The 11,647-nt window shown below is 35.7% G+C and overlaps 2 protein-coding genes across 2 annotated transcripts; both read right to left on the bottom strand.

Annotated features, from left to right (window-relative positions):
• Positions 1-783: 783 nt before the first annotated feature.
• LOC111490155 (transcription factor MYB102-like) lies at positions 784-2,451 on the bottom strand. The gene is made up of 3 exons (XM_023138666.1): positions 2,276-2,451; positions 2,069-2,198; positions 784-1,465 (listed from the first exon to the last, which is right to left on the bottom strand). The coding sequence occupies exons 1-3, from the start codon at positions 2,406-2,408 to the stop codon at positions 817-819; spliced, it is 912 nt and encodes a 303-aa protein (XP_022994434.1). The 5' UTR covers positions 2,409-2,451; the 3' UTR covers positions 784-816.
• Positions 2,452-8,765: 6,314 nt separating this feature from the next.
• On the bottom strand, positions 8,766-11,326 carry LOC111490116 (sugar carrier protein C). The gene is made up of 4 exons (XM_023138614.1): positions 11,117-11,326; positions 10,709-11,031; positions 9,859-10,488; positions 8,766-9,380 (listed from the first exon to the last, which is right to left on the bottom strand). The coding sequence occupies exons 1-4, from the start codon at positions 11,247-11,249 to the stop codon at positions 8,898-8,900; spliced, it is 1,569 nt and encodes a 522-aa protein (XP_022994382.1). The 5' UTR covers positions 11,250-11,326; the 3' UTR covers positions 8,766-8,897.
• Between the last annotated feature and the right edge of the window lie 321 nt (positions 11,327-11,647).

The raw sequence follows: 11,647 nt of genomic DNA, 5'->3' as shown, positions 1-11,647 counted from the left end.
ATCACACATGAACCATGCCGTGATTGTCAATAAAGCATTTAACACCGTCTTCCTTGTGGTCCCCACCATATTCCCGCCACGTAGCCTTTGACTTTTCAAATATATATATATATATATATAAAATAAAATTATCGTAATAATCCCCATGCCTGATTATCACTTTTTACTATAAACAGGAGCTGATTCCGACACATGTCACCACCATTTAGCCACCGTCAACTCCGCCACCTACCGCTCTGTCTCCTTGCCGGAATCATGGTTTTTGGTCTTTTTCTCTAAATTCGTTCAAAGAGTTCTTCTTGCTCGGGATTGTGGGGGAGTGTGTCCTATATTGGTTAATTAAAGAAATGATCATGAACTTATACGCAAGAAATACATCTTTATTAGTATGGGTTTTTTTTAAAAAAAATCAAAAGTAAAGTCATGAAAGTTTATACTCAAAGTGGACGATATCATACGATCATGGATTTGATATCAAAATCATGTCCTTAACTTTAACTATGTCAACAAAATTCTCAAATATCGAATAAAAAAGTTGTGTCTCAAAAATATAGTAAAAAATTATTCGAGAATTCCATAAACTTCAAGAGAGACTCTATGATATACTTTGTTTGAGAGAAGGATTGTTGGGAGAGTCAAAGATATTGTATCGTGAGGTTATGAACGTACGGGTCAACGAACAATAAAGCCATAATTGTCAAACCCATTTGACGATTATGGTCGTTTTTACTTTTGTTTTCATGACGAGTTTGTAACTATTTCGCTATGGTTGAAATTGTCGAAAGTTTAAATTTTTCGGATTTATTTGATTTTCCATTACGTGAAAGCTTCATCAAAGATATCATGGATTTCAAAATTCAAAATCTGGCTGCAGTAACTTTCTTTTTCATCCTCCGCCGCACTTGTGAAGTTCGTTGAGTTTGAATTCATCTGTGTCGGGCTTGAAGAATAAGGTGAACATAAGTTCTTGTTCTTGCCCACGACAGAACTAAGCGTCGGTGCGAGCTCTTGATGATCCAAGCCATGATAGTCATAACCCAGCAACTCAAAATTAGCATCCAGGTTCAAACATGACGGCAAAATCAGACCACTTAGCCACTCATCATTGAATTCACTTCCAGTTGGCTCCACCAGCTGTTGTTCATGAGGAAATTGAATGGTTAGCGAAGAATTTTGAGGCGAAAAGCTTGGACTTTTATGTTCAGAAGACATTAATGAGGCAGCCAATTTCAGAAGCTCTGGATTGACTAATGGTTGTACTCCTAGCAAGCTTGAAACCTTCATTTGTGAAGAGCTGTAGAGAGTCGATCGTAAAATGGCGGACAAGTCTAGAAGATCTAGGCACGGGCTGTGGGTTACTGGATCCATTCCCATTCTTAGAAGCCTTTTTCTTATGTGGGTGTTCCAATAGTTCTTTATTTCGTTGTCCGTTCTTTCTGGTAATCGTGTTGCAATTGCAGACCACCTGAATGATTGAAATTAAACAACTTTTTGTTCGATATTATTTGAAATTAAAAAGATGATCATGAGTTTATAAGAAAGGAATACTATCTCTATTGATATGAGGTCTTTTGGGAAACCAAAATCAAAGCCACGAGAGGTTATGCTCAACAATATCAAACTATTACGGAGAGTCATGATTCTTAATAGGTATCAGAGTCATGCCCTTAACTTAACCATGTTAATAGAATCTTCAAATGTCGAATAAAGAAGTTGTGAGCCTCGAATGTGTAGTCTAAAGTGATTTAAGTGTCGAACAAAGAGTGTAATTTGTTCGAGGGCTCTAGAGAAGGACTCAAACCTTGATTAAGGGGAGACTATTTGAGAGCTCCATAAGCCTCAGGAGAGGCTCTACAGTGTACTTTGTTTGAGGGGAGAAGTCTCACATCCCCTAATTAAGGGGTTGATCATGGATTTATAAGTAAGAAATACATCTCCATTCAGACCTTTGGGGAAACCAAAAGCAAAGTCACGAGAGTTTATACTCAAACTAGACAATATCATATAATCGTAGATAATCGTGATTTCTAACAAAAACTACCTAAAATTCAGTAAATTTTAGACTTACTTGTTTCCTAAAACACGATGGAGCTGAATGATGGCTTCTTCCTCCTCGAATGAAAATTTCCCTCGTTTGATATCAGGTCTTAGATAATTCGTCCATCTTAAACGACAGCTCTTCCCACATCTTTGGAGCCCTAAAAGTTTCCGAATACAGAAAATGTTGGATTTTTAAGAAGAATATGGTGCATACATAAGTAAAGGCGTATAGTACCTGCATTCTTGGGAAGATTCCTCCAGTTGCCATGTCCATTTTTTTGTATGTAATCAACCAATTTGTAATCTTCCTCAGGCGTCCATGGCCCTTTCTTGAGCCCTGTGCTATCGCAGCAAGGTGTTCTTCCCATGGTGATTCTTCAAACCCAAAACGAGAGAGAAATAGAGGACATTAAGTCCTAATGGAAGAGAGTTGTATATATAAGCAAAGGAAGGCTTAGAATCAACATGGAGACGTGTCCTCCTTTACAGCGCTGCTGATTGTGATTTTTACTCTCTCTCTCTCTCGCACGTGTTCATCACTTTCATTTTCTGCACTTTACATCGGTTTAAGATGGGGAGAAATTGGACCGTATAGAGGTAAGGTCGAGCCAAATGATTTAGCTAAGTGTAAAAGCAAGTTGGTTCCGTATAAGCGACGCTCGGTTGGTGAAGATAAATCTCGTCTAAAATTGGTCATGAGCGTGTCAAGATCACGACGCTACATGGTTGAAAAAGTACAATCGTGACAAAATCACCACCTATCCGAATCGTGTCTATTCTCTAGCTCAAATGTGGTTAGGTGAATGTCACATTAGTGTCATGGCAATTGGTTTGGACCCTCGAGTAAAACACATACCAAATAAAACACATACCAAATACCTATAGTACTAACAGTTAGAAATGTTTCATGACGGTTACTATTAGACGAACACTACTCTCCACAATTATATGATATTGTCCACTTTGATCATAAACTCTCATGACTTTGCTTTGAGTTTCTTTAAAATGTCTCGTAACAATGGAAAAAGTATTCCTTGATTATAAACTCATGATCATTTCCTAAATTAGCTGACTTTTATCATCCAACAGTTACAACCCGTGATTTCAACATGATGCTTGATGTTCGAGTTTGGACAAACAAGTCGAGCAGATTAACTCACAATAGCACTGGTTGATTACCCATAAGCTTAGCAACCTAAGTGCAACGATGTCCACTCGAGTATGGATCATCCACACCATTCTAACTTATTCCGTTCAACACCAACTACAATTATCAGAATTTTCTCATTGATGGGTTAATATTATATTTTCCAAATTTTATAAAATTAATTCAAATAATTTTAGGGATATAATTAATAATGTAAATGCCCTTGACTTGTGTCCTCAAGATAAATTGGCGGATCATATTTTATTGGGAAATAAAGAACTCCAGCTGTAACGAATAAAAAACAGCCACGTAATCCACACTTGTTTCAGCACTCTGCCACTGTAGCCATTAATTAGTTGACTAAAACATTTTATTATATATATATTTAGGAATTGACAATTTTATCCCTCACCTATTAATTTCGGACGGAACATACCCAATGTCGAATTGGTCATTTTCTTTAAAATGCAATTAATAATTGGGTGTTTGCCAAAATTTAGAAACATTTATTATTTCCAACCAATCAACATTTTTCCATTTTCTTTCTTCACTAATTTCAAGATAACTTTCTTTTTCTATAAAATATTATCATAAAAAAAAAATAACATGTGTTTCTAATAATTGTTTTTTTTCTAGAGATTTGAAATTTTAAAACTAAATTAATAAATTAAATAAGCCATATTCTACGACGACTCAAGATCTTGACCTATTCGAACTATCTAATTCAAACCATTAACATTGGTTGGGTTAGCTTTCTGGGTTAATCCCACTAACTCGAAAATAAGTCTATAGCCCAACTCAATTCTACCTTATCCTATTTTTACGATTATCATTATTATTAAAAATATATTAAGATTTTAAAAATAAAGTATATAATTAGATTATTATATGCTTATATTTGTGATTGAATTACCTAAAAAAGCAACCCACTTATCAAGTTACCAAAAATTATATAAAATTAATGATTTTCCCCGACCAAGAAAATGTCAGCAACCAACCCTAATTTTTCAATTTTCCAAAAATTCAACCCAATCCAGCTTTTATGGTCCAAGGTTGGATAGTTAGATTGGTTTTGTTAGACAACGCGACTCTCCACAATGGTATGATATTGTTCACTTTGAGCATAAGCTCTCATGGCTTTGCTTTAGGGTTTCCCCCAAAAGGCTGACAAAAGTCTCATGCCAATGGAGTTAGTATTCTTCACTTATAAACCCATGATCATTCCCTAAATTACCATGTTAGACGAACACAACTCTCCAACAATGCGCTTAAGGCTTTGCTTTGGGGTTCCCCAAAAGGTCTCATACCAATGGAGTTAGTATTCCTCACTTATAAACCCATGATCATTCTCTAAATTAGCGGATGTGGGACTTTCATCATCCAACGGGTTTTATGGTCTCAATATATATATATATATTTTCTATATTTTCTAATTTTTTTAATATTTAATATTAATATTTAAAAGTCTCATGTCTTCCAAAACTATACTTATCACATACATTAAATTACTAGAGTTTATAAATTTAGAGAGAACATTCAATGCATGATGTTGAAATAATAGTCTATACCAACTTAGGATATAATCTTGAAAAACACTTTTAATTTTTTTAAAAAAAAATTAAAAATACCATTATAGTTTAAAAAACATGCATCAATTTAAAAAGTTATATTAAAAATTTTGGAGATAATCTATGATATTAAGAGTAATAATTTTTTTAATTTTTATTTTATAAAGGTATATGGTGTTAATTCTACTCTAAATTTTTATGAGTATTTTTTTAATCCACGGTAAGAATATTTTGAATTTTTAAAAAAATTATAAATTTTTTTAGAGTTTAAAGGTATCTTTTGAAACACTAGTTCAATTTTTAAAATAGTTTTTAAATTTAAAAATATTATTAAAATTTTTTTAAATGGTTAGGAATAAGAAATATAATTGGGATTTAAATAATATTCATAACGTTTAAATAGAATACAAGCTATCAACTAATACATATCCCTCAGTAAAATATAAATTAATTAAAGATTGAAAATAAAATAAAATATGATAATATATTATTTAAATATAAAAATTTAAGAATATTTTTATTAATTTATCCCTAAATATTAATAAATTTGTCATTGCTTTAAAAAAATACTTTTATTTTTGTTATGAAATAGACATTCTTTCATAAATAATATGGATAAATATCTTATTATTATGAGAATTAAACGTATTTTTTTATATTTAAACCCCGACAGTGTCAGTTTACATTAATATATCAAATTAAAAAAATAATTAATCGTCGTGGATGACAACGAGGTATCCAAGAAAATGACGTGGCGATTCAGTTGTCCTTATCCAAATGTTTTGGAAAAAGCGACACGTGTCTATAAGGGCCCCACCAGCTACCCCTAGTTTTCATCGAAAGTCGGCCCATTTAAACGAATCCTACACCGATTACCGAACACGCCGGTCGTTTCAGCTGAGCAAGATCCACTCTACTACTTCCTTCTACAGACCATTGTCGCTGCTCTTTTACGGCGGCGAGACCGGCGGAATGAATGATCAGAGGGCGGAGCGTGAGCCGGCGGCGAAGGGGCTGAGGGACCCTTCTGAATCTTCGAACCAGACGACGGGGTTTTGCAGTGCTGTGGGTTCGATTGCAGCAATGGCGGCTAAGGCGGAGAAGGTTAAGCGGGCTGAGGAGTCTCTCAGAACGGTTATGTATTTGAGCTGTTGGGGCCCTAACTAAACGCCGTCGTTTTCTCTTGGAAACGATGTCGTTTAGAGTGTAAATTTGTTCATGCTTCTTTTTTTAATCTTAAATCATAGTTTAAAATGTTGATAGGTCAATTTTTTTTTTTTTTTTTTTTTTTTTTTGTAATCTATTAAATTAATATGTAATTTGTTTACCTTAAATTATGTCTCTCGAGAATGAGTTCAACATTTGTAACGACTAATGTCTAGGATTCAGGTCAAGATTTGAAATCTGATTTTGACACTCGGATAGTTTAGATATTTTCTTGCATCCTCTTAAACCAACACGAGTTCTTTTAGCATATTTTATTTCACTCACATGCATACAAGAAAATTTTTCAATTAGTCACCCAACAAATATTTTTGTACATAGTAATGATTTTGAATCCCTTACACATATTTTTGGAAAATTATTAACAAAATTGAAAATAGTAAGGCACGGTAATCGATTTTATTATTGATTAATTTCTTTTATGTCGTACCAGATTCAAGGGTCTTGGATGATGAAAATTCTAGCTCAGCTAATTTAGGGAATGATTGTGCGTTTATAATACTACTCTCTCCATTGTTGTGAGGCCTTTTGGGAAAACACAGCAAAGCTATGAGAGTTTATACTCAAAGTAGACAATATCATATCATTGTGAAGAGTCGTGTTCCTCTAACAAAGAGTTTTATGGTAATTTTGATATAACAAATGGATAGAAATGTCAATGTGAAATATGAATCTAGAAACTGGGCTGTCTTTATAATGGACCTATGTCCATTTGGGCACCCAAGCACGTTTATGGCCGATTAGATTTGGGCCAGTGGACCTACCCAATTCAAAAGTAAATTTAAGGTAACGAAAAAAGAGTATCAAGATAGCCAATAGAAGTATAGAGAAAATTATGCTCGATGAAAAATTTCACGAACGTACCTTGTTCAAATTAGTTTTTTCAATACAACATCGTCTATATCAGCAACCAAACTTAATTATCGATAGATTTCAAACAGAACGCATGTAATCATTATCTATCACTAATAGACTTGTATTAAAAAAAATAATGAGTAAAACTATGAAAATCATGGTAAAGATGAAAACGAATTATGAATGGATGAATGAACGAACGAACTAATAAAATGGGACAAAATGAACGTTTTATCTTAAAAATAGGATAAGCTCAATGACACAATTCATGCCATTCTCATTGCCATGACAATCTTTCATACTAATACCGTGATCCCCATTTCCCTCTTTTTTTTCTCCTTAACCTAATTTCTTAATTTCACACTCCATATTCTTCCCTCTACTTATATTCTTTTATAAAGTTCGGTATTTATTATTATTTGAGATGTTTTACACGTCTAATAGATATATCTTTTTTGAGCGGTTACAAATGATATCAGACTTAGTCATCGAACGGTGCAAGACACTGTTTGGAATAGGGCTAGACTCTGTCTATTTGATACTTTTGCATAAAAGAGGTGCATATCTAAAGACGGTAAGAAAATAAAAGTGACTTGCACAGAATTAATACTTATAAAATTAGTGTACATTTTTTTTTTTTTTTTTTGGTTAACCAAAAAAAAATTAGTCTTTAAAAATGATGTACTATTTAACGGTTCATCAAACCTTGCTCATACGTGTAAATGTAATCAATTAGGGACAAAGAAAATGTACCCATAATTGAGATATTCAAAACAATGTGCAAAGTTGTTTTCAAACGATGGGGGAAGTAGGTGGTGCTCTTCACCCACCCATACGCACACCATGGCAAGCCCATGGCCTTGGTTTAAAGACCTATGTTCTACCAACTACTCATTACCCTCCTCTTTTTGGGCGTGGGAGTGCGTTGACAAAGACAAATCAATGGCTGCTGTTCATGATTGGATCTTACAATATCCACTAATTCATCCCACACCATTCGAAAGCAGATATTTGTCTATTTTAGTCGGTTACGTATCGACTTTAAAACGCGTCTACGCCCTTCTACCGATTGTTTCTTTCTCTTCTCCAACTAATGTGAGATCTCACAATTCATCCCTTGAGACTGTTATGTGTCGCTTTTAAAACGCATCTACGCCCTTAAAAAATAATGTTTCGTTTCCTTCTCCAACTAATGTGTTCCCCTCTTCAATTAACGTGGGATCTCACAATTCATCCCCATTGAGACCCCTCTCCAATTAATGTGAGATCTCACAATCCATCCTATTGTTATGTGTCGCTTGTAAAATGCATCTACGCCCTTAAAAAATAATGTTTTGTTTCCCTCTCCAACTAACGTGTTCCCCTCTTCAATTAATGTGGGATCTCATAATTCATCCCAATTGAGGCGGTTACATATCAGTTTAAAAACCTGTCTATGTCATGTTTCGTTCCCTTTTCCAACCAATGTGAGATCTCACAATTCAGTTTCTGTCATTCTTCTCTCCAATCAATGAGAGATCTCACCATCCACCTCATGGAGCCATTACGGATCAGTTTTAAAATGTGTCTACGCTCACCACTCCAACCAATGTGAGATCTCACAATACACTATCTGCCCTTATAAGTAATGTTCTGTTTCCCTCTCCAATCAATGTGGGATCTCACAATCCACCACTAGAGCCAAGTTTTAAAATGTGTCTATACTCTTATAAGAAATCTTTCCTTCCCCTCTCCAATCAATGTGGGATCTCACAATTCACCCTCTTAGAGGTCAGCATCCTAGCTGACACATCACCCAATATCGGACTCTGATACCATTTGAAATATCAAGTTCACCGCTAACAAATATTGTCCGATTTAGCTCATTACGTAACGATTTTATGCATCTACACGTTTATAAGAAATGTTTTGTTCCATTCTCGAACTAGAGATCACAAAATGACACCATATTTGTTCATGAAAGATAATAATTACACAAAATAAATGAGAAATTGATATTGATATGTGAAGTTCATGGTAAAAAGTAACACTTACAAAGTGATTACAGTGAAATAATAAGCATTCTAAGCATAGCCTCCTCCTCCTCCTTTTCCCATTTCAACTCCTCTGTTCTTAGCAGGGAAATCAGTGTCACGAACAAATCTTCTCCAGTACCAATGCTTCTTCCAAACTTGGCTCATTTCTTCAATAGGAATGCCCTTGGTCTCAGGCAAGAACAAGGCTACGAAGATGGACATGACCACAACAAAGAAGGCGAAGAATATGAACAACCCAAACTTCATATGGCACAGCATCGTCAAGAACACTTGAGCAATTACGAACGTGAAGAACATGTTGACTGAAACGTTTACACTTTGAGCAGCTGAACGAATCTCTAATGGAAAGATTTCACTCGGCACAAGCCAACCTAGAGGCCCCCATGACCATGCGAACCCTGCAACATATATGCAAATGAACAACACCACCACTATGGCATACCATTTCGGCAACTCATCCGGGTTCCCACTTACTCCAAATTTTGCTCCAATAGCTGCCGCCACGACCGCCTGCAAAAAAACCAGACACGATCAACATTTTAACTTCATGTTCTTGAGGATTGTTGGGAGGGAGTCCTACATTGGTTAATTTAGGGAATGATCATAGGTTTATAACTAAGTAATACGTTCTCCACTGGTATGAGACCTTTTGGGGAAGCCTAACCCAAACCTCTACAATATCGTACTAGTGTGGAAATTCGTGGTTCCTAACATGGTATCAGAGTCATGCCCTTAACTTACCATGTCAATAGAATCCTCAAATGTCGAACAAAGAAGTTGTGAGCCTCGAAGGTGTAGTAAAAAATGATTCAAGTGTCGAACAAAGGATGTACTTTGTTCGAGGACTTCAGAGAAGGAATCAAGTCTCGATTAGGAGAGGCTGTTCGAGGGCTCCATAGGTCTCAGGTGAAACTCTATAGTGTATTTTGTTTGAGGAGAGGATTGTTATCATGAATGATCATGTGTTTATAAGTAAAAGAATACATACCTGACAGATAAACATTTGAACTCCACCTTCAAGAAAAAGAAACCTCCGTCCCCATTTATCGACACCATAGATCGACACAATGGTAGCAGCAACATTAACGCAACCGGTGATCACAGCCGACATCAAAGCAGCATCGCTTCCGAACCCGATCGTGTTGAAAAGAACAGGAGCATAGAACATAATGACATTGATGCCAGTGAGTTGTTGGAAGAAGGGAATCAAGATAGCCACACTCAGATGAGGTCTATATTTTCGCTTCAAAAGATTAGTCCATGGATTCTGCACTTTCTTCGACTCATCACTGGCTGCAACAAGATCATTAAACTCTTCATCAATGTCCTCAACTCCACGGATTCTTTTCAGTTGCTGTCGAGCCTCGTCGTTGCGTCCTCGCTCGATCATGGAGTTCGGAGTGTCAGGAAGAATCAACGATCCAACAGAGATTATAAGAGCAGGCACCACCGCGCCGCCCAAACTCAAACGCCATCCCCAACCACCTTTGATCTTCGCGAAGAAATAGTTCAACACATTGGCTATCAAAATCCCAATTGTAATCGACAATTGAAAACCAATATTCAGAGCTCCTCTGTATTTGTATGGAGCCATTTCCGACAGATAAAGCGGCACAGACTGTAAAAAAAAAACCCAAAAAAACAACCAATTCAAAACAGAGCAATAAGAAATATCCACTGATTTCAAAAAAGAAACAAAACCCATTTTTTATTTCATGATTATGACATATAAACAACATAAATTAATAAAAATAAAAACAACCCCAGTTGTGTTTGTCCAAATGTTTCGCCATCGCTCTCTGTGGGGTCAAAACAGAGCAAAAAACAGAGGAAGGTACCTGATTGGCAAATCCGATACCAAAACCAAGCAAAATACGGCCAATAATAAGCATCTCAACGTTCTTAGCAGCGGCATTAATGATAGCACCGGCGCAAAACAGGACACCACCGAACAACATAGACAATTTCCTCCCAAATTTACGCGTCACCGTCGACGCAACCAACGACGACAACAGCGCCGCTAAGTAAAGCGACGACGTGAACAACGTCAACGTTACGCTGTCGTACTGACAGTACTGGTTCGACGTTTGGTTCTCGTCCTTCTTCCTGAACACCGACGGGAAGAATTTCTTCAAGAACGAGTCCATGGAAGTCACCCCACCTACACCGACCGACCCACCAAAACAAAATCAACAAAAAAACCCATATAATTCATAATCCGTCCGATAAAATTGCAGAATCCGTACCTGAAATCCCAATATCGTAGCCGAAAATCAAACCGCCCATGGCGGCAACGACACATGTTACAGTGACATACAGAGTAAGGTTGCCGGGATACTCCTTTTTACTGCCGCCGACGGCGATTCCGACAGCCGGCATTTTGGATCAAGCTCGAACAAAAACAAGATGAACTAGAAATTAAATAGCATGAGAGAGAGAGTGGCGACAGGGTTTGAGTTGAAAAATGTTATTTATAGAGAAGATGGACAACTCCGAGCAATAAATTATTGAAAAATAATTATGAATTATCGTAAAATATTTTTAAGATAATATTTTAGCGTAGACATGGTAAATCAAGATAAGAACAGATGGGTTTTGTAATTTAAGGATTATTTTCCTTAAATCTATGCGTTGAAATTTCGTGTTTTTTTTTTTTATAATTATTTTTATAAAAAATTGAGTTTTGTTAATATATATATATTTTTTTAAAAATAATAATTATTTAATTTGATGATGGGTCAATACCATAAGCTTTTAACCCCCTAATAAATGCTGTA

The sequence above is a fragment of the Cucurbita maxima genome, unplaced genomic scaffold, assembly GCF_002738345.1.
Source record: "Cucurbita maxima cultivar Rimu unplaced genomic scaffold, Cmax_1.0 Cma_Scf00015, whole genome shotgun sequence".
NCBI lineage: Eukaryota > Viridiplantae > Streptophyta > Magnoliopsida > Cucurbitales > Cucurbitaceae > Cucurbita > Cucurbita maxima.
The sequence above is the reverse complement of the archived record's forward strand: the minus strand, read 5'-3'. Positions and strand labels throughout refer to the sequence as shown.